The sequence below is a fragment of the Schistocerca serialis genome, chromosome 2 (genome assembly GCF_023864345.2).
Source record: "Schistocerca serialis cubense isolate TAMUIC-IGC-003099 chromosome 2, iqSchSeri2.2, whole genome shotgun sequence".
In the NCBI taxonomy this organism is placed as follows: domain Eukaryota; kingdom Metazoa; phylum Arthropoda; class Insecta; order Orthoptera; family Acrididae; genus Schistocerca; species Schistocerca serialis.
In genome coordinates this window covers 922,059,492-922,081,445 of record NC_064639.1, presented here as the reverse complement: position 1 = coordinate 922,081,445, position 21,954 = coordinate 922,059,492, and the positions used below count along the sequence as shown (strand labels likewise).

At 41.2% G+C, this 21,954-nt stretch overlaps 1 protein-coding gene across 1 annotated transcript in view; it reads right to left on the bottom strand.

Annotated features, from left to right (window-relative positions):
- Positions 1–205: 205 nt before the first annotated feature.
- The window catches only part of LOC126458297 (transcription elongation factor SPT5), a 28,858-nt gene continuing 7,109 nt past the window's right edge, over positions 206–21,954 (bottom strand). The window contains exon 2 of the mRNA XM_050095241.1: positions 206–5,266. Coding sequence (XP_049951198.1) covers positions 1,671–5,255 — 3,585 coding nt within the window. The 5' untranslated portion in view covers positions 5,256–5,266 and the 3' untranslated portion in view covers positions 206–1,670. The remainder of the gene's footprint in view (positions 5,267–21,954) is intronic.

The window sequence follows — 21,954 nt, the reverse complement described above, 5'->3', positions numbered from 1 at the left end:
ATTAGAATTTTGACCTCTGTCTCTATCTGGTCTCGTGTTTCACATTCCCCTGAAAATATGCAATTGTTGGGTAACAGGTGACAAGTTTCCATAGTGCAACAGAAAAAGGTATTAACAAGGAAAGCAAAGTATAATGGAATGGTAAATGACAACTTACAGTGGCCAAAATGACATAATATTTTTCAAGAATGCAACATATCAAACATAGATGTATTAAATACGTCTTTATTTCAACCATGCAGATTGCAATTTAAATACCATTTTGCATATAAAACAGAGCAAGAGCAGAAATATGCACAACATACAGCTGGCAAAATTATTCTTATACAAACTGACATAAAACGTCGATGTTTAAATGTAAACTTTATTTACACAGTAATCACTTTAATCTCAGGAAACAATACAAAGTCTCACAGATAAATCAGTTAATTTCACAGGACTGTTATTTCCTCTTATAGCATAGCTGTTCCTCAATTGTCACTTATTATTATGGTCCTATAATATTCTAACAGTCCTATAAAAAATAGTACCATTGGTATTGATGTGAAAATGTTGCTAGCTTTCTAGTCTGGGATGAATACTTGAAGTGCCAACAGATATGACTGGAAAGAAGCAGCCTGTTCTTTCATGTCTCAGTATTGTATTGCAGATGATTACTTCAAGTGCCAACAGATATGACTGGAAACAACCAGCCTGTTCTTTCAAGTCTCAGTATTGTGTTACAATCATAATGCACAAAATGGGGACTTAGCTGATTGTTACCTAATTTCTTTCTACTCAAGATATTAAATCTCTTAGGCTAGCAGAGCCTATTTTTTCACTTCAATAAAATAGTACAAATACTTATTCATTTACCCTACTGCCTTGGTCACACACTTTTTCAAATACTTCTATTCTTTAATTATCTCTAGTCTTTGACAAGATGTCAGAAAACTGTGGATGAATATATATACATGGCAATATCACATACAATTGTCTCCTAGTCCTTGCTGTATAAAGTTTCTATGAACTAGACTTTTCATGTATCCTTGTATAACTCATTCTCTTTTCCTTTTGCCTTGTAGTTCCAAAACAAGTAATTTGAAATGCAATAAGTTTATGATTTGCTAACTGCACTCAGGTACTATGTTGATTCTAGAAAACATGCTCTTTCATTTTTCAAAGTTCACATCTGAGACTTTCAAATTTTACTTCATTAACTGTGGTATGAAACTGAAAAGTCTTACTGATGAAATAAGCATAGACTAACAATATTCAAAATAGTCACCATTTCTATATACCTATTTTCAAAGAAAGAATGAATGTAAAGAAAATGAACAAGAAATAATAATGGACTAACACCACTTTCAAATAATAAGAGAAAATTAAAATTTTTAGCTTTTATTTTATGTTCTGGCATACAAATATCCCTCTCTCAGGGTTGATGAAAAACCATTACTGGTTATTACAGTTTAAGTTTCAAAAAATTGTAACAAAAAGAACCCCTATCACTTATATTGAGAAGGGAAGTCAACCCAACTACATAATCTAAAGATGTGTAGTTGTCCAACATAAAGAAATAAAGTTGTTATGACTCATTTCAAAGTGCAGTAACTTTGCAAATTGTGTGTAAATGATTTACGTTTATGTGATTAACAGAAAAAGAAGATAAAGTGTATGTCTTACAAGCTTTAGTGAATAGTTCTCAATTTGCATAAAAACCTGAGCTGAAGCATCTTCACATCTCCTGATTCAACTTTAACAACTCCATCCTGATTATCAATAGAGATAAGTTTTCCTACTGCTTCTCGCTCTTCTCCTAAAATAACTTTAACCCTGTCACCTTGCTGTGGCAGTACTGGTTCCAAGTGCTCAGCCAAAATGTTGACTGTGCGATCTTCCTGAAGTAAGAAAACTGAGCACATACCTCCAGAAATTCCAGTAATAATACCAGTTTGACCACTTAATCCAGTATCCTCATGCGTGTCTTTAATCCTCACTTCAATGTCTGTTGTATGCCATTCTTGCTGCAATTGCTGCTGGTCTAAGCCAGAACCAGGTGTGTGTGGATTAAACGGAGATGCTGCTCCCGGTGTCACAGGACTATAAACCAATGGAGATGGAGTGGCATACTGAACGCCACTAGTTGGAGATGGTGTGTAGCCTGAAGGACTTGGAGTTGCAACATAGGCAGAGGGAGTGCCACGGTAACCAGGTGGAGAAGGCGACGGCTGATATGGAGAGTATGAATTGTCTGAACCATACATAGTTCCTGGTGTCTGAGGAGTAAGTGGACCTCCTGGCTGATAAGCAGGTGTACTGGGATTGTAAGTGGGTGAAGGAGAAGCATCATCAATTGGATAGCTATCAAACTCATTAGGTCGGCGAGGAGTATTTGCAATAGTTGGATCCCATGCTCCTGATCTTCCTGGTGTCTGTGACCCATCATGAGAAGGTGTCATGCCACCAAAATGTGGTGTGCGAGAACCTGCATCATATATGGGTGTCTGGGAGCCGTGCATCGGAGTTTTGCTGCCGTCACGATATACAGGGGTTTGTCCTCCACCATATGCTGGTGTTCGGCTGTATGACGAGAATGAACCGTCCCTTGTTGGAGCACCCACTACAGCAATGTGAGACCTATCCACAGAGATGGTTTGGCAAGTTGAATGCAGCTCAACTCTGGCAGTCGATTCTGTTGCAACTTTAACAATTCCAACATTTCCTTTGTAGGGTCCACCAGTAATTTTTATTGTCTGACCAATTAATTCCCTATCTCTTCTCATACCACCGCCACGACCTCTACCTCTCGCACCCCCACCACGAGCACCTCCACTTGGATGCATTGGAGAGGATATGTGAGGTGACATGAAACCTGGAAAGCCACTGTCCAAACCACCAGATGTGTTGGAGTTTTTGTTACCACCAGCGAGCTGCAAATGACGTGTTTTGCAAACAAAAATACCACCATTGTCTAAATACATTCTCGAATGGAGGAACGCATAATTTCTATACAAATGTTTTATTTCACCATCACGGCCAGCATGAGGCCCGTCTATTACCTTCACAATATCTTTTCTCTGAATTGTATTTTGATCATAATCAAGTGCTACAGTATACCTTGACTCCTTCCTTTTTTGTAATGCTTGAGGTTTTGCCTCTACTACTTTGCCTTGCATACTTAAGACATGGAAATTCTCTCTCTCCAATCTGACAATAACACCAACAGTCTGTGGATCCAACTGCACACAGTCACCCCATTGATACTGGCCCAGTGAGTCAACACCTGTAGCCATATCTGGACTCAACTGGATATCTTTAGGGAGAACCTCTAGTTCATGCATTGTGAGATCTGAAAAGAGAACAACACGATTCTCTTCGACTCTTACTATAAGGCCAGTGTCTCCTTCATATCGCCCGGCAATGACCTTCACATGATCTCCCATTCGGAAATATTTTCGCAATTCTGATGCTAGGAACTCCAGAGGTTCTGTAAGTGCCTCATGCTTAGGCATAACGGTTATCATGTTGCCATCTATGGTCAAAATTTTACCTTGAAGGTTCATCAATTCACCTTCACAAACTTCAACATTATCTCCTGTTGAGAATGAATGTGTTGTTGCATCATCTTTTGATGCTGTAGTTGGTAATTCAATATCAATTCCTTCTGGAGCTTCTTCAAACTTTTCTAGCTCTGACAATGTTGGTTTGACACCATCTGCAACTATGGCACTCATTGTAAAATTTTTATACAGAAATCCTTTCCTGGAGTACCTGTTTCCTTCAAAGATAAGGAAATCTCCATCACTTGTAACTTCACCCCCAATAGCCCTAATTGCCTCAGGATCAAATGGCTTTGCTGGCGGGCGAACTTTCTTCTTGCGTTTTGCAGAATCATTATCAGGCTGTGAAGTCCTTAAGGCACCTCTCAGTCTCGTGTAGTCAATCCTAGGAAGTAACTTAAGGTGCACTTGATTCTGTGCTAAATCAACATAGTCCACCTGAGCAATGTCATCCCTATATATGCTTCGTTTTAGCCGAACCCACTGCTTAGGTTTCAGTCCAATCTGTTCCTTTACCACCCTTAGAACATCTGTCATTTCCTTTATGGGAACCATCTGCTGTTGCCATTGTCCCATCCTAAGATTGCCAACATTCTGAATAGCAGCTTTCACATGGGGCTGCTTGTAAGCTTCAATGTAAATATATCCCTTCACATGCTCTGGTGCAACGACAGATTTTATCTGCAAGGGTTCATTAGTGAATTGATAAGCAATAAATTTTCTCATAAGCAGCAAAGCTGTATTTTTCTCCTCTCCTATGCGACATTTAACCATCCACAAGTTTGGATCTTTAACACCAGGCAATAATGTCTGCTGTGTGATCTCATCAGACATTTCTTCACCTCCATCACCAAAATGCCTGGCAGCAATAGATTCATCAGCATATTTCTTTCGTAAATATTCTTCAATTTCATCTTCTTTCTGGGAGTCCCAAAGATTGGTGCCTCGGCGTCTTCCTTCAATCTCACGAGCTGTGGGTCCATGTTCATCAAATTCATTCCCTACAATTCCTATTTCCTGGGCTCCTTCCTCCCATTCATCCTCATCTTCAACCTCATCATCTACCTCAGCTTCATCAATAATAAATCCTCCAAAACGATCTTTCTTCTTTTTCTTACGGGGTCGGTCATCTTCCTCTTCATCCTCCTCTTCATCGTACTCATCTTCATCTTCCTCCTCCTCCTCTTCTGAATTAAGATCTTCTCCTTCTGGCTCCTGCTCATCTTCAACTTCTTCCTCCTCCTCACCAGGTCCTGCTTCTTCTGCTTCATCATCACGAGTGGAGCGGCGACTTCGACCAGACTTCTCCGACCTCTCTGACCTCTGGTCATCGTCTGAGGCATTTCCATCATCTGACTGGTTATCAGCATCTGATTGGTTACCATCTGACTGGTTACCAACATCCGACTGATTGCCAGCATCTGATTGATTACCAACATCTGACTGATTACCAGCATCTGACTGATTGTCATCGGACTGGTTACCGCCATCAGATTGCATTTCTGCATCTGAGTCATTCTCACCACCCGACCTGTTACCAACGTCGGACTGGTTGCCTGCATCTGACTGGTTTCCATCATCTTCGTCCCCTGAGCCTACGTCACTTCCACCTCCAGCATCAGATCTTGCATCTTCAGCTTCTGAATCACTTCCTTGATTGCTTCCTCGGTCGCTCTCATTGTAAGAATTACTGCTGGCTTCAGAATCCGACATGATATGGTATTCTGAAACAAATCAAAGAATAAAGGTTTTAATTAGCTTAAAAGATTACTATTTAATTTTTGTTATACCTACAGATAAGTCATTAGTTCAAAGCATTACGATCACGGCTCTGGCCAAAAGCGAAAAGAGCTAAGACTCATTCCATGTGAAAATAAAATTGTTCTGAGAGCTACGCTTCTACATAAAACTCCATGATTAGACACACACTACCAACACACAATCTGTAGCCTTTGCTGCCTAACCATTAAACCATCAAAGGCTGAAGCGGCAACCACTTAGCACAAAAATTTCAAGTGACATCAGCAATCATACCACTTTTTGGCTTCAACTGTTAATCTTCATTATTGCTACACTAGTGTTACAGTACAGTTCCTAACATTCTCACGGTGACAATCATACTTACAGGTTGAGACAGCCACATTAATTTTGGTTTATTGCTGAATGGAAATTGTACATGTGGTACAGATGTTGCTTAAGCTCTCTGCTGACATTATAAGACAAGCTGGCACCAGTTCTCTCTCTCTCTCTCTCTCTCTCTCTCTCTCTCTCTCTGTCTGTCTGTCTGTCTGTGGGACAATTATGTCAACTCAGGTAACAAGTTTCTTCTTTGTAACTGTACAAGGTTTGGTACAGTAGCTGAAGAGGTAAATGCCAGCAAAAGTACGGAGCTCAGCCCCTGGAAATTTTTTCATCAATTGTCACTTTATCCCCTTGGGAATTAGTTGTTAATAAGAAAAAACCAAGTTGGATCATGGTTTAGAAACTGTGTTTAACTACAGGTATCTGTAATTGGCTCAATAAGTCATTTCGAAAGTCCGAGACGGGTAAGGGCACCTCACCTCCACTAGGACTACACTCAGTGAAGCAGAGGTGCTGTTCAAATCAGCCTTCGGGTTGAGAACCAGTTTACTAACTATAACACAATCTTGTTTCTATGATGAGCTGTCAAAGTATTTATTATAAACTCAAACAAATAGTTACACAGTTAATTTTCTTTGCTTGTTTGTTTGCATGTACATGCCTGTAGCCATGGTACACACTGAAGTCGTTACACCACAGTAACGTAACGTGTCGCTACAGGGGCCAAAACAAAATGGCACAGCCTACTGATAACGTAGAGTATCAAGTGGTAGGCCCTAAATCAAATTCTGCATTTGAAGATGAACAATGCTGTTTCTACAAACACTCACTTGAACTGTAGCAGTTGCAAAAATGCCTCAGCTGTGTCAGGCAAATTCATCATTCAGAGGAGGTTTTTAGCTGCCTAATAACCATAGATGAGTGCTGGGTGTATCACTATGAATTCAAGACAACAAAGGAGGTTTTTTTTTTTTTTTTTTTTTTTTTTTTTTTTTTTTTTTTTTTTTTGGGGGGGGGGGGGGGGTTAGACTGCCATAGCTTAGTGCTAATGAATGAATTACACTTGTCAGGAGAAAACAGTCATATGCGCGTACTACCATTATTTCCTGAGGGGCTACAGGAGCATCTTGTGAAGCAGTCTGAGGAGGCACGGCAATGGGCCAGCTCACTCTGCATGGGTTACAGTCAGACATTGCTGCTTCTTTGGGCCCTCAGATTTTGCCGCATCTTGCCATGTTCTTCTGACACGGCACCCAGTGACTGCTGCTTCTTTCATCAGGAACAACGAACTGCAGATTTCTATACCCAACGACTCTGTCAAGTCATCCACCACTGGGAAAAATTTGTTGCATGAAGTATGAATATGTTGGAGGAGGACTAACAGCATAACCCAGTTTCATTAACACAGCTCGATTTTTCCCACATGATAATCAAAACTTATTGACTAATCACACATACGGTCTCATATTTTATATATTCTTTCAATACATTTAAGGAAAAAGCAGCAATATGACTAATAACATGACAGCAATGATGAGATCAGCAGACACAGTACATAACCCCTGATTTACTTCCTCATCCTTCCCCAGTCAGTTGACACAGTACATAACCCCTGGTTTACTTCCTCATCCTTTCCCAGTCAGTTATGATTTTTGAAGCATTTGCCTTAAGTGATATAGGTAAACCACATAAAACCTAAAGCTGGATGGCAAGGTGGGGATTTGAATTTGTAATTAATATGATGCACATTATTACCACAACAGGCGAGCAAACTTAAGGAGGATCTAACGTTTCTTGGAAAAATTGCTAATAGAAAGGTTTGTGGGCAAGTATCATGGAAACCAGAATACAATGTCAATTCAGCTGCTTTAATTTAATTTTTTTGCAAAATCCCTGATAAATACCTAGAAGTCTCTGCCATAAATTTCCCTGGTAGCAGGAGTGGAATACCACCAAGTCCATCACTGATTTTTATAACCTTGATCCAATCCACACACACACACACACACACACACACACACACACACACACACACACACACACACACACACATTCAGTGTTTGAAAACTCAACAGCAAAATTTCAGGAATGCATTCCTCGTACAACAAGATGTCCACATGGGTCCAGAAAAGCATAGGTACAGAGTTGTTTGAGCACATTACTATTACCCAGCGCGCTTTGTCAAGTGCTGTTTTCCGGAGGAAAATTTATGACAGCAATTACAAGTCTTACACAAGTAATCAAATTGTGAATCATGTGTGGAAAGTTCTGGTTGAAAATTATAAATTATTTAGGAATAAAGGAGATTACTCACCAAAACGCAGAAGCGCTGTGTCATTGATAGGCACACAAACAAAGGTACGGAGCTTTGGTAGCATTCGGAATGCACTTCCTTTTTCTAGCTGTAGGGAAGTGACACACACACACACACACACACACACACACACACACAGTCGACTGAGTGTGTGCGTTTTTTCCTACAGCTACAAAAAGGAAATGCATTCTGAAAGCTAACCAAGCTCTGTACCTTTGTTGGTGTGCCTATCAACAACATAGCACTTCTGCCTATCAACAAACTGTGAATCAATATGATATGAGCCTCAATATCTTTCAGCAGGTGCAGGATACTGATTATCAGTTAAGTATGTAGCTTTGTAAGGTACACATGGTGTGCTGACGGGTGACCTGTCTCGTCGGAAATGAAGAACACACTTTGTATGCCACAATCAAAGCAGAGACACTTTTATTGTCCAAAGATGACCAGTTTCAACAGTCTTATCATGACGTCATCTGATCTAAGGGGAAAGATGAAGATAATGGGGAGGAGGGGACTACAATTAACTTCACTGATTACATAAAATACAGAATTTCATGTACCCTATGGAACTTGTTATAAAATTGCCATATTTGATTGCATGAAATCAAAGCACAAAAGGCACTCCACACTTATATGTATCTTCATAAAAATCCAGTAGATAAAAATTCTTGCCCCAGCCACACATATCAGCTATCACCAGGACTCTCCCATGCTTGCTGCACTGCACTGCACTACACTGTTGGAGATAGTTAATATAGAGGTGTTACATCCTCTACAAAGTTACCTGTTTCACCACTGGACGGCGTACGTAGTACAAGGTAAATTATCACATGCTGTGGTTACAATCAATGAATAGCGATGCACCAGAAATAAAAGTGGATTTTTCAAAATGCCCAATAGAACAATTAGGAATGCCACCTGACCTGACAATAAAAATAAAATTACCATGCGCTTATGCTCCATATAAAATCTGTAGTAATCCCTGTGTGCTTATTGATAGTGAGGAAACAACAATAATACTAAAAAAATTAAAATAACCCCTATCTTTAATTAACAAAGCAATGTGATGTAAAAAGAAAACTGCACTAGTGGGTGCACGGATGCCAAGCCAGCCAGACATGGAGGGCTCCTGGGAAGTATCTTCTACAAAAGGAGGAGGGGAGAGTTCCACACAAACCATGTGAGGCTGAACTTACTTCACAAGTCATCTGATTCAGATGCCAGCCTTATTGGGCGCAAGGTCTCTGTTGCAGTGTCAATTGAAATGCTATCTACTATAAAAAGTAATGCAGACAGTTACAATAGAGTTAAAAGAATGAATGTGTCATTAATAGGGTGTATGTAAACAGGTCATACATTGTGCATAGGATGTCTGGAATCAATGCTGTGTGTCAAGAACTACTGTAAATGGAAGCATTTAAGCAAACAGGAATGACAAAGATCAAGTAGCTATTCTGAGTCCGAGGTCTACCTTTAGTATCATGGTGAAGTGGGAGATGGAATATATTATATCTGCAACACCTGAGGGTATATGATGATAAAGATTCAAATTAATGCACTAGATGATAAAATACTAAATGAAAGGTTTGGGGGTGATGGCGTGGTACCTAGAGGCTGTTCTACTATAAGCACCTAAATGCCTGTATATAAACCAACTTAGTAAACTGGTCTTTCATAATACCTTACCCAAACTTATAGTACACTATTGGAAAAAACCATTGTCAGCTGACTTACTAGACCGAAAGACATTTGAAGAAATTCACTGATGCCTCTGTGAATACAGGATTTTCACATGTTCACCAGGCAGTGGAGTCAGCCAAGATGTGCAACACCAGAGGATGAGGAAGGTCTACTTAACACTGTGGAGGAAAGTCCTGGAATCAGCACAAGGCTGTTAGGCCTGCAGAGGAATGTACCGTACGCGACAAACTGGAGATTTTATGCGAAAACATACTATATTTGTACCATCTGCAACATGTACAAGCCTTGCCTCCTGCAAATTATCCTCCCAGAGTAACATTCTGTCAGTGGTTCCTGCAACAATGAGTTATGACACCCATCTTTGCAGTGGTTGTTTTATTCACAGAAGAATCAACATCCACAAGAGATGGAATCCAGAATTTGGCTAACCAGCATGTATGAGCAGGCTAATTCCCATGCAACTATTCAATCATCTCACCAACAGAGTTTCTCCACTAATATCTGGGCAGCCATTGTTGGCAATTGCTTGTTGGGACCTTACGTCCTTCCAAGTAAACTTACTGGATGGAACTACACAGATCTCATGTGTACTTCATTGCCTAGTGCTTAGAAGAAATGCCACAACTGTATTTCATGCACGATAATGCTCCCACACATTGTCTGCCTGCTTGGAGGCACCTGAATGCGCTGGAGAGACAGACGTGAACTAATTCCGTAACCACCTTGTCTGCCTGACATAAGTCCCCTGAGCATTCACCCGTGGGGACATGTAAAGTCTCTTGCTTATTCAACTGCTGTTGTGAATGAACCTATTCTTCATAAGCACATTATGGCAGCCCTTCAGACAGCAGGTACAACACCTGGCATTTTTTTTATCATTTCTGGAATTCAATAAAGTGACAGAGACCTGCATTCAAGCAGGAGAATGTTACTTTGAACATTTCCGCTGATACGTAACCAGAGAGCACTTTGAAAAAACCTCTTGGATAATTAGGCTAGAGAGAAATCCACCAGTTACTAACTTCAACACACAAAACATACGATGAGAATAAACAACACAATTCAGAAGTGGCCCGATAAAGATGCTGTGAAATAAAATTATTCAGTAAGATGTAGCTTATTTCTTCTTTCATTATTCATTCGATATCATAGAGTCAAAATATTTCATGTTGCAATGTCCTTCCAATTGCAATTGAAAAGAATTACTGTAAAATAATAAATACTGAATGGAACATAAACTGTTCCAACTGAGGGAAATGTTGTGTTAAATAACAAAATATTTCCAATAAGTAAGCCAACTGCAAATAAGTATTCCTTTTCAAAGAGACAAACTGGAATCCAGTCAAAAGAAATGATAACAAATTGAGTGAAAAATTCAAACACTAGGAAGCATCAAATCACCAACAGATAGCAAACTATCCTAATAATGAATTTTCTCACAGCTAGTGATTGATTGTTTTGTTTAATGGCACAAAAGCAACTGGGGTCATATTCGCCCAAGTCAAAACTACAGAACACTAGAGATCACTGGAGCGAACATAGGAACTAGTGAGTTGAGGTATGAGGACAGCAGCCTTGGCAGCAGCGTCAGCAGCCTCGTATCCTGGCAGACCGACATAACCAGGAACCCACAAACATCACTGTGGCTCCATCAAGAGTGAGCAAGTGACAGTTTTCCTGGACCCATTGCACAAAGGGATGGACAGTGTACAGAGACTTTGAAGGGTACTGAGAGAGTCTGAGCAGAGGACACTACTCAAAAGCCTGTGTTGCCAGATGTACTCCATGGCCTGATACAGTACAAAGACCTCGGCTATAAATACTGAGCAGTGTGCTGGAAGCAGATACTGAAAAACGTCGGCACCAAGGATGAAGGTACACTGAACACCATGGTCAGTCTGAGAGCTATCAATGTACAGAAAGGTACTATTACAAAGTTCCATGCAAAGATCGTAAAACTGAAGGCGATAGAGCAAGGCTGGGTAGTGTCCTTAGGTAGCGAATGAAGGCCAAGGTGAACATGGGACACCATACAAAGCCAAGGTGGTGAAGGGTTCACACCCACTGGGAAAGTTGCAGGTAGTGTGAAGTTAAGCCGCCAGAGCAAGGGCCGAACGCGGACTCAAGGAGGTAACAGAAAAGAGGGATGCACCCCATACTGGTGATCAAAAGAGTCACAAAAAAAGGAGGCATAGGACGGGTGGGCGGCCATGCACGGCAGACAAACGGAATGCATACCTGCTGCGGAGAAAGTCATGGCGGTATGTCAGTGGTAGTTCAGCAGCTTCGGCATACAGACTCTCAACCGGGCTAGTATAAAAGGTGTCAGTGGCCAAACGGATACCACGATGGTGGACAGTGTTGAGCAGCGTATGAGAACAGACATGCAGACACACAAACAAAGCACCCTTAGTCTAGTTTCAAACAGACAATGGGCCGGTACAAATGGAGGAGATTGGTTCAATTTGCACCCCTGGAAGTACCACTGAGGACACGTAGCACACAAAGAGCGACCGCGTACAGCGGGCTGCCGGGTAAGACACATGGGAGGACCAAGAGAATTTCCTATCAAGCACGAGCCCCAGGAATTTCACAGTTTCAACGAATGAAAGAGCAACAGATGTAAAGATGGTGGGGGGAAACCAATTGCGCCACCAGAATTTCATACAAACAGTTTTGTCAGTGGTAAAGATGGTGGGGGGAAACCAATTGCGCCACCAGAATTTCATACAAACAGTTTTGTCAGTGGAAAAATGAAAGCCATTGTCAAAGTTCCGTGAGTAAAGACGATCGAGACATCACTGAAGATGCCACTCAATGAGACAGGTCCGCAAAGAACTGCAATAGATAGCAAAATTGTCAACAAAAAGGGTGCGGGAGATACCCGGCGGAAGACAGGCCATTATAGGGTTAATGGCGATAGCAAAGAGGATGATGCTCAAGCCGGAACACTGAGGCACACCGTTTTCCTGGATAAAAGTGTCTCACAAGGCAGAACCCACACGTACATTGAAAATGTGGTCTTTTAAAAATTCCTCAAGGAAACAGGGCAGGCAGCCACAGAAGCCCCACGTGCAGAAAGTACAGAGGACACCAGTTCTCCAGCAGGAGTCTTAGGCCTTGTCCAAATCGAAAAACATGACCAAAGTCTCGGATTTCCGCAGAAAACCATTCAGGACATGGACAAAAATGACGAGATGGTCAACCGCAGAACGGCGTGCTCGAAATCCACACTGTGCAGTGGTTAGTAAACTGCAAGACTTGAGCCACCATACCAGCCGGGCATGAATCACCTAGCAAACACACCTGGTGAGGGAGACGGGGCAGTAACTACAAGGAAGGTGTTTGTCCTTAGTGGGCTTAGGTATGGGTATGACAATGGCTTCACAACAGCATCTGGGAAACGAGCCCCCTGCCCACATGTGGCTGTGCGTATTAAGCAGAAAGTGCTTGCCTGCAAGAGGAAGGTGCTGCAACATCTGAATGTGGACAGCGTCTGGTCCTGAGATGCGAGGATAGGGATGAACTGAGAGCATGATCCAGCTCCCTCATAGTAAAGGTGGTGTTGTAGCACTCACGATTCTGAGAAGAGAAGGGCATAATCCGAGCCGCCTCCACTTGTTTCAGATGGAGGAAGGCCGGGTGATAGTGGGAAGAGCTCAAAATTTCCGTAAAATGGTGGCCCAAGGCGTTGGAGATAGCAATAGGGTCCAGGAAGACATCGTCTGCTACAGTCAGGACAGAAATTGGGGAATGGATCTTGGTCCCAGAGAGCCGCTGGAGGCTGGCCCACACAACAGAGGAAGGGGTGGAACTGTTAAAAGAACTAGTGAATGAAATCCAGCTAGCCTTTTTGCTATCCCAAAGAACGCGGCAACACTGTGCACACATCTGTTTATAAAGAATGCAGTTTGCCATCATAGGATGATGGTTAAAAAATGCGGAGAGCACATCTCCGTGCGTCAATTTCGTGGCAGCATGCCTCAGTCCACCAAGGGACTGGGACACGGTGTGGTAAAGGGGAAGTGCGAGGAATGGAACATTCAGCAGCAGTAAGGAAGACGTTTGTAAGATATTCCACCTGGTCATCACAAGTGGGGAAATTTTGTTCTTCAAAGTTCGCCAGGGAGGAGTAAAGCCACCAGTCAGCCGTAGTAAGCTGCCATTTGGGTGTGTGCATTTGGATGTGTGAGGAGTTGGAAAGGAATGTGGGTGCTCCTGTGTTAAGGCAGAAGAGGTTAAGTTGATTATGAAGGGCAGCTAAGAGGGCACCTCTGACAGGTTCTGGGAGAATCCCAAAGGCGATGATGCGCATTAAAGTCACCGAGAAGCACAAATAGGTGAGGTAGCTGCCCAATATAACCTAGAGGAAGACTGCCCTGGTGACACTGAATGAAGGAGGGATGTAAATGATACAAAGGGAAACAGTCTGGTGAGGGAGGAAAAGGCAAACTGCAACAGCTTGAAGATGGTTAGTCAGGGAGATGGGTTGACTATGATCATCATCCTGAATGAGCAGCATGACTCCTTCATGAGATGGAATGCCGACCTCAGGGGGAAGATCAAAACGGATGGGGTAGAAATGTGAAAGCTCAAAGCGGTTGTGAGGATGCAATTTTGTTTCCTGAAGGCAGAGTACAAGGGGATGCTGAAATTCTAAAAGCAGACATAAATCCTCTTTGTGGGATCGATGGCTGTGAACGTGACGTAGGCAGTCTTCACGGGAGTACTCCTTCTGTCCTTTCCGGCCTGCTGGTTGTGTAGCTGGTGGCTTCGCCCCTTGAGACGACAGTTCTGTGGCGCGTTGTGCAGCTGGACAAGGGGACGGAAATGCTACCTTAACACTGGGCGATTTCACAACCTCAGAGCTGAAATTGAGGTTGCATGTTTGAGTGCCCATGTCCTTCATGGACTGAGGTGTAGCAAGAACAGAACTATAAGTGCCAGACGGTTGAACACAGGGTTTGCAACTTGCCAATAACTTATGAGCGACCAGGTAAGGCACTTTTTCCTTTACCCAGATCTCCTACACAGCCTGCTCATCAAGATACATGGGACATCTCGAGCGGAGGCTGCATGGCCGCCATTGCAGTTGATACAGCGGGGAGGAGGAGGCGGATAACCGCCCTCGTGCACATCCCTAACACAGGTTACTAATTTGCCTGGGTGGGGACAAGATGTACTAGTGTGGTTGAAACGGCGACAAGATGTACTAGTGTGGTTGAAACGATGACACTGATAGCAGTGCATCGCATTTGGAATGTGATAATTTCATAGCCTGCTTTGATCTTGGATGGAAGCACCACTCTATCAAAGTAGAGACAAAGAGTGTGTTTGGGCACTGAGGAGGAATCTACCTTTTTCAACACCCGATGGACGGCAATGAAACCCTGATCAGAGGGGTATGATTGGATTCCGGCCTAGGTCAGACTGTTGAGCAGCCTAGTGTAAATAATGCCACGGGAAGAATTCAAAGTTCTATGGGCCTTGACATGAACAGGATAGTCGTAGAGAAGCGAGGCAGCAAGTAGTTGTTGTGCTTGAGAATCAGAAGTAGCCTCCAAAGTGCCATTCCGTAAACGAGAGCAGGATTTCACAGGGCCGGCAATGGCATCAACTCCTTTCTGAATAATAAATTGATTTACTGTTGTGAAGGACTGACTGTCTTCAGTATGTGAAATGTGGACCTGTGGTGCAGCTTAAAGGATCTTTGAATTGGTACCCTCATTTACGTTTCACTGACATTAATTGCGAAGAGGAAGGGCTCATTGCAAGAAAATCCCCCATGATTGCCAGTGTCTCCGATGGTGCGCTCATTCCAAGTGAGGGGCCCCTTCACAAGGTGGCGCACGCGCTTTAGGTAATTGTTTGTACCTCAGGTCACACCTCTTTAACACCTGGCGGAGGGACCAATCAGCAATTTGGGAAGGTAGCAGCTCACACAATCACCCCTCCCTGGGCCTGGGCTGTACCAAGGGGTACATGCGATTCCTACCTGTTGAACCGGAGCTGGGAGTTACACGTTACCCAGTCACCGGTTATGCATTAGACACGTGGGCTGGCCTTCAGGAGCACACAGGGAGGACGAAGTAAAAGAGGAACGCCAAATGCCGAAATGGAGGAAGGATAGGAGAAGGGCCCCGTGGTAGCCAAGCACGAACCCACCAAGGGTGGCAAGACTCCCGGGGCAAGAGCTAGTGATGTTAGAGTCAAAGATTCAATCACCGTAAATGCACTTGTAATAAGGATGAATGACAGGACAGCAAAGGAGTGCTACTACAAAGAGGTATAAGGGAAAGGCTAATGGGTGAAAAATAGCAATAATAAACTACCTTCACACATGGAGAGAAAATGTCTCACTAGGGGCCTTGTGGCTTGGCCACTTTTGAGTTTCTTCATGGTCAAAGTTTTTAAGGTCAATGTCCAGATATCAATTTCCCCAGTCAGTAAGATGTACTTTTCCAAAATACTTAAGGAAAGCAAAAAAACTGTTGTGAAGTATAAAAAACCTTAAAAGTTTTTTCCAAACAATCCATCCACAGCACTTGTACCATTCTAGTCTTGTGACTTCAAGGCTGCAGACAAACCTTTTTCACTTCTATTTGAATTTTATATTTAACATCAAATGAAGATGTGAATTAAATTATAACATTCATTTTTTAAATTAAGAGTACCATCTTTTTATCATCAGTCACATGAAAATGGGACTATTCGTAATGAATTAAAATCTGGTACCATTATGAGAAATGTGTTACCATTGAATGATAAACACATAATAAAGCAATTTTTAACAACAATAAAGTCTACTTTCAAAGGTACTTTACATGTGTCTGTCTGCCACTCGAAGACTCTTCTATGTAGTGAGTAGCAGTCTATTATATTTCACTGTTGTTAAATCCATCCCAGATTTTCCATTGCTTAATATTATTGTTTACGATAGGCTACTGTGTTTTTAGTTATTTGTAATATCTAGGAACAGAAAAGTATTCTGTTTTCTAGCTGATGTTCTGCATTTATGTACAAATTTTACTACGAATACTCACACTTTCATGCAATCAGCAATTAATTAAACATTTTCATTAGAAAATTATGATTCAATGTTAGGTAATTTTTAATTTGATAAAAAATATAGAATTGAAATATATGTACAAAAGCTCTGTCTGCAGCGCAGCAATAACAAGACGAGAACGCTACTGTGCAATGGATTGCTGCCTCGAAAAAACACATAGTGAGAAATGAACCAAAGACCATGCAATTAACAAGGCTAGGATGCTATGCACACAGCTACACGCAGCTCTGCTAAGAACATGTATTTATTTTACTTTACAGCACTCTTGAATATTAAAGTAGATTTGTTTAGTGTTTTTGAGAAACCTATCAAACTGCTTTATCAAACTGATGCACTGAACTTTAAATTCTATAAGGATGAAGAAAATTTATGATGGCAAATCTGCGAGGTCTATTTCTTGACGCCTCTTTATCGGACAGAACACAATAATCAAACATACAATGACAGAACTAAAAAGCGATCACACACAATATTACAGAAAGAAATTTCATAAGTGAAACTTTACAATCAATTGCATCAATACCAGCCAGTAAAATGCAAGATTTGGTTTTTATTTGCTATAGAAAGTCAAGAGCTTTTAAAATAATATTTATGTATCAGTCATGGTACTGTTGAAGAGCAAGGTACCTCAGTAAATTCCACTTATAATATTCTATTTTTCAAATAACTGTAGCTTACAATAGAACAAAAGATGTCATTTGTTCAAATGAAATCAGCAGTCAACACAAAGTAACGATATTATCACATCAAATCAACTTGTTTACTCTGACATGTTACACACGGCTTTACCCTGAATTACATACTAGTTACACTTAATAATTCAGATTTATTTCACATGATTAGAATAAAATATGATCACAAGATGAGGCACGTATTAAAGCTGAAACGATTTCCTTGCATGTATAAGGTTCCAACCCTCCGCACCCCCCTCCCCCTTTCTGAACACAGTATAAAACAAACATTAAACCCATCAATAACAACATACAATAATCAGACAACATAAAAAAGATACTGAATATCCATGTACCACGTACATTCAAAATAGAAAGCAGCTCTCACATTTCCAGACAGGCGGTAGTATTGAAGAACCACAACACTTCAACAAGTCCCGTATGTATCATCTGGCAAAGACAGCAAATACGTGAGTGTTTCTCACCAAAAGAACATGACTATGACTTTCATTCAAACATTACTACTTTTCAACACTGTCATCAACCCAAAAGTTTTTCATCAACATTGTAGGATACACTGGGGAAGACTACGTTCCCACAAATTTACTTATTTCAATCTGCGGTATATGCTAATGGGGTCATTCCATGTCAGTTCAACCAGGGGCTCTAGCTCTTAGTCTCAAATTTGACTGAAATTCAATACACTAATTCTACCATGTGTGGAACACTCGTGTACAATGTATTAGTTTCCTCTGCCAATTAGTTCCAGAATTATGGCTTGTGAAAGAAGGTGGCGTGATCCGGAAATTGCAACCCGCACCTGGCGATCTATCTTCAGACCCAACTTCAGGTCTTAATAACTTTGGAACTATTCCACACAGTCCAGCGAAATTTTTACAACCCAGTAACATCCACTTAAAGAACACACTCCATGAATCAAAACACCAACAACATATTTCTGACAGAAAATAAAAAATTCCAAAATGTGATTAAAAGAATGGGAAATACAGAAGCGTCCGATCCTGCCCGTCTGCTCTGACCCATGACGTCACAAATATGGCTGAAACAACTAGAAACCACAATTCCAATATGGCGCATATAAAGTCGGTATGTACACATTATGAGGACGAAAATACATCGAGAAACAAACACACACACTTTACACAAAAAGCCTAATGACACTAATGGGACAAGTGTGGGAAATGGGGTGTTTTTCGGTGTGGGCAAACTAAATATAAACAAATTTAGACACCCACCCCCATACGAAACAACACAAAACGACGAAAAAAACCGACATCACAAAACTCCCCAAATACCACTAAACACAATATCATCTGGAATCGGACACTTCCCTTGACCTATGTAGCTCAACAGCAGCTCCCGATCCCATAAATTAGGGTCAAACACTTCCCTTGGCCTGTATACCTCAAAAACGTCTCCCGATACCAATATCAACACACACAGCCACACATTGGGATCGAACACTTCCCTTGACCTGCAAACTGTTAATTTTATCCGTCATATCCATTCCTGAACAAAAACAACAACTGATTAATTTGACTAAAATTACCACACGATGTACAGTGAACAACACTAAATTAACCTTCACACAAAATCGTTAACTCACTGAAACGAATTCCACTACAAAACAGACCCGACACTCAAACAGAGCCCATTACACCACACAAACGAAAACCCTGAACATACCACCAGAGAGCACAACAAACCACAACACGACAAAATCTACAAACATACCACATTCACAAACCAAACTCCGCGCCGTCATGACGTCACACACGACAACACCCTTACGTCACGGGTCAAAGCCGACGCGTGGGATCGGACGCTTCTGTCGACCCAAAGAATGTAATACGTCAAAAGGTACATATTGTAGGTGCCCTCTATGCCAAATATAATTCACTCAAAAAGGGTATAATTTTTTTGTGGTAAGCTTAATGTGGCCCAAACACACACAGAACTCATCATGCCCATATCAGTCACAAAAACTGAATTACATGCACACAAAATAGAAAAATTACCTGAAAAACATGGATTTTCGAAGTGTGGTAGCACAAAAGAGACAAACGGTATCCAAGCCAAATTTCACACAATGCATAAGTAGACCATAATGATAAATATCTCAAAATTTCAGCATGTTATTGCAAGACATTTGTGTACAATGGAAGTTGACAGATGTATTTGGTGATGTGGCCATTGTTCCACAACACAATTTTGTAAAAACATATCATAAACTGTTCTGCCTCTTCTTATCCTCCCCCACAACTGTTTAATCACTAAGCAACAACATATAGACAGATTAACACAATCTATCATTAATGTTCACTGCACCTTAACTGCTAAAAACCAGTCGATTGTGCTTCGAACAAAAGTTCTCCCACACTTTAGCTACTACACTCTGTACATTGCGTGGCAAATTGTACTGTCTTCCTGACACTGTGGTAGGAACTGGAACTGTCATAAGAATATATTCAAAAGGAATCCAACACCTGTTTGCCAAATGTGGCCAATGAAATGATCTTGCTGGTCCTGCTGGTGCCATGAAGTTCACAAATACATCATCTTCTGCTTCACAGCACTCTGCAACACATCCTAAGTAACATTTGTCATCATAAATAGCAAAAACATAGCAACCTGGTTGTATGTTGCTGCTTTTGCTTCTGAATCCTGAGTCAGACACACTGTGAAGACACACGTTGTGATGAACCTATAGTTATAACCGGACAGTCTGCTCATCTGCAGATTGCAGAGCCCGCTGGAGACAAGTGATGATGGCTCCTTGTGCCTGCAGCAGTTTTAACGTGTTCTACTCTGCTTAGTTCTAACGTGTTCTACTCTGCTTTTTAGAAACTCTTCGACTGATTTCACCTCATCTTTCGAAACATAGAATGATTGTATGCCAGAGATATTTTTCTGTACCCAGGTAAATAATTGAAGAGGTGTTAGAATGTGACCTTCTGTAGGGTGCTGCAGACAAGCTTGTGATGCCATGTGCTTAATGGTAGCACGAATACCATCACATACATTTCTACCATGATTTGTTGCAAAAAAATTCCATTCTGGGTGAATCTGAAAATGATTGTAATGCATGCATAAATTTTTGAGATTTTTACAGTTTTTGTACTGACTAGCTGCCCTATCACTGAAGTATTTCGCAAAATGTATGTGAGGCAGCTTGTTTTTCACATATGGCATGACAGTGCGAATGTGGGCATGAACTGCAATGGAATCGTGAATTAAACTGTCACTAAAACTGTACAGGTTCATGACAGACACATCACCTGATTCACCTCTATAGTAAATCGTAAATGGCTGGACAGTTGCTTGACTGTTGTCCCAATGATATCCTTAGATGGCATCTTAAACTATAAATGCATAATTTTCAGAAAAGTCTAGTATTACTACAATTTCATCTTGTTTCAAATTATCCTTAAAAAACTGGAGATAAGCCGATTATGCTGTTGCTGTGAAGCTGTGTGTGGTCAGTTTGTCTGTTTTTTGACAACACATTCCAACAAACTCTTCCACTGTATTTCGCTTTGTTTCAAGACTTGAGCGATCCATGTATGTCCATTGTTTATAAGAAACAAGTTCATCGTCATGCATAAGAAGTTCACCATACAGTTTTTTATTCATGTGTTCTGCAAGATTTGCCTTACCAGGACACTTTTCACACCTGTGTATCATGCACTGGTAGAAACTGATATCACACACAAGCAGCTTCATTGCACCTTTGTAATCCAGACCAGAATCCTTTATAGCAGCAAACATCAGCTTGGCATTTTGATGGGTCTCTCATACACAAACATTGTGTGTGCCCCTTGCACTTACAGGCACAACCCATTTTGGCCGAAGATTGAAAAAAGATGATAAACCTACTTCGGTATTGGGATACTTCTCCTTGAATTTTACATATAGTTCTGATACATTGCATAGCAACAGTCTTTTTCCACCTGTACACGTACATTTCCCATTTTCACCGTTACATAGTCTTTTTTTTGCCAGGCATTATTTGTCTGTAGTCTTTATTTTCATAAAACTCTGCCACTAGCACCTTTATTTCCGAACTCAATTGCTTACCCTGAGCCTGCTGAAGTTGTGAAAGCACTCCTTGGGTTGCTTTTATTTTCCGAGCTGGCTTTACCATATATGTAGAAACATTGAATTCCTTTGCAGTGTAGTCAATAGACCATCTGGAAGGTGAAAGGGTAAGAATAGCTACTTTTTTCTGGCGTGTGGATATGGCACATTTTTCTTTCAAATCATGTACAATTTTGTCCAAATCAGAGCATTTCTGTTCTTTTGGAGCAGATAGTTCTTCCTCTTCCACCATTAGTGAGTCAGCTATTTTGTGTTTTAATTTCATTTGAGCCTCTTGTATTTTTCTTCTACCATAGCTGGCTGGGCCTGTCTCTTTTCCCAACTTTGTGTCTGTTCATGGGAGACAAACCAAGAGCTGTCACTGAAGTATTTAATTGCTCATCTGCTGTGGTTGTAGGTGGCAGATACTCTTCGTCACTGTCATGTAAAGTATCAGAATATTCTTCATTTTTT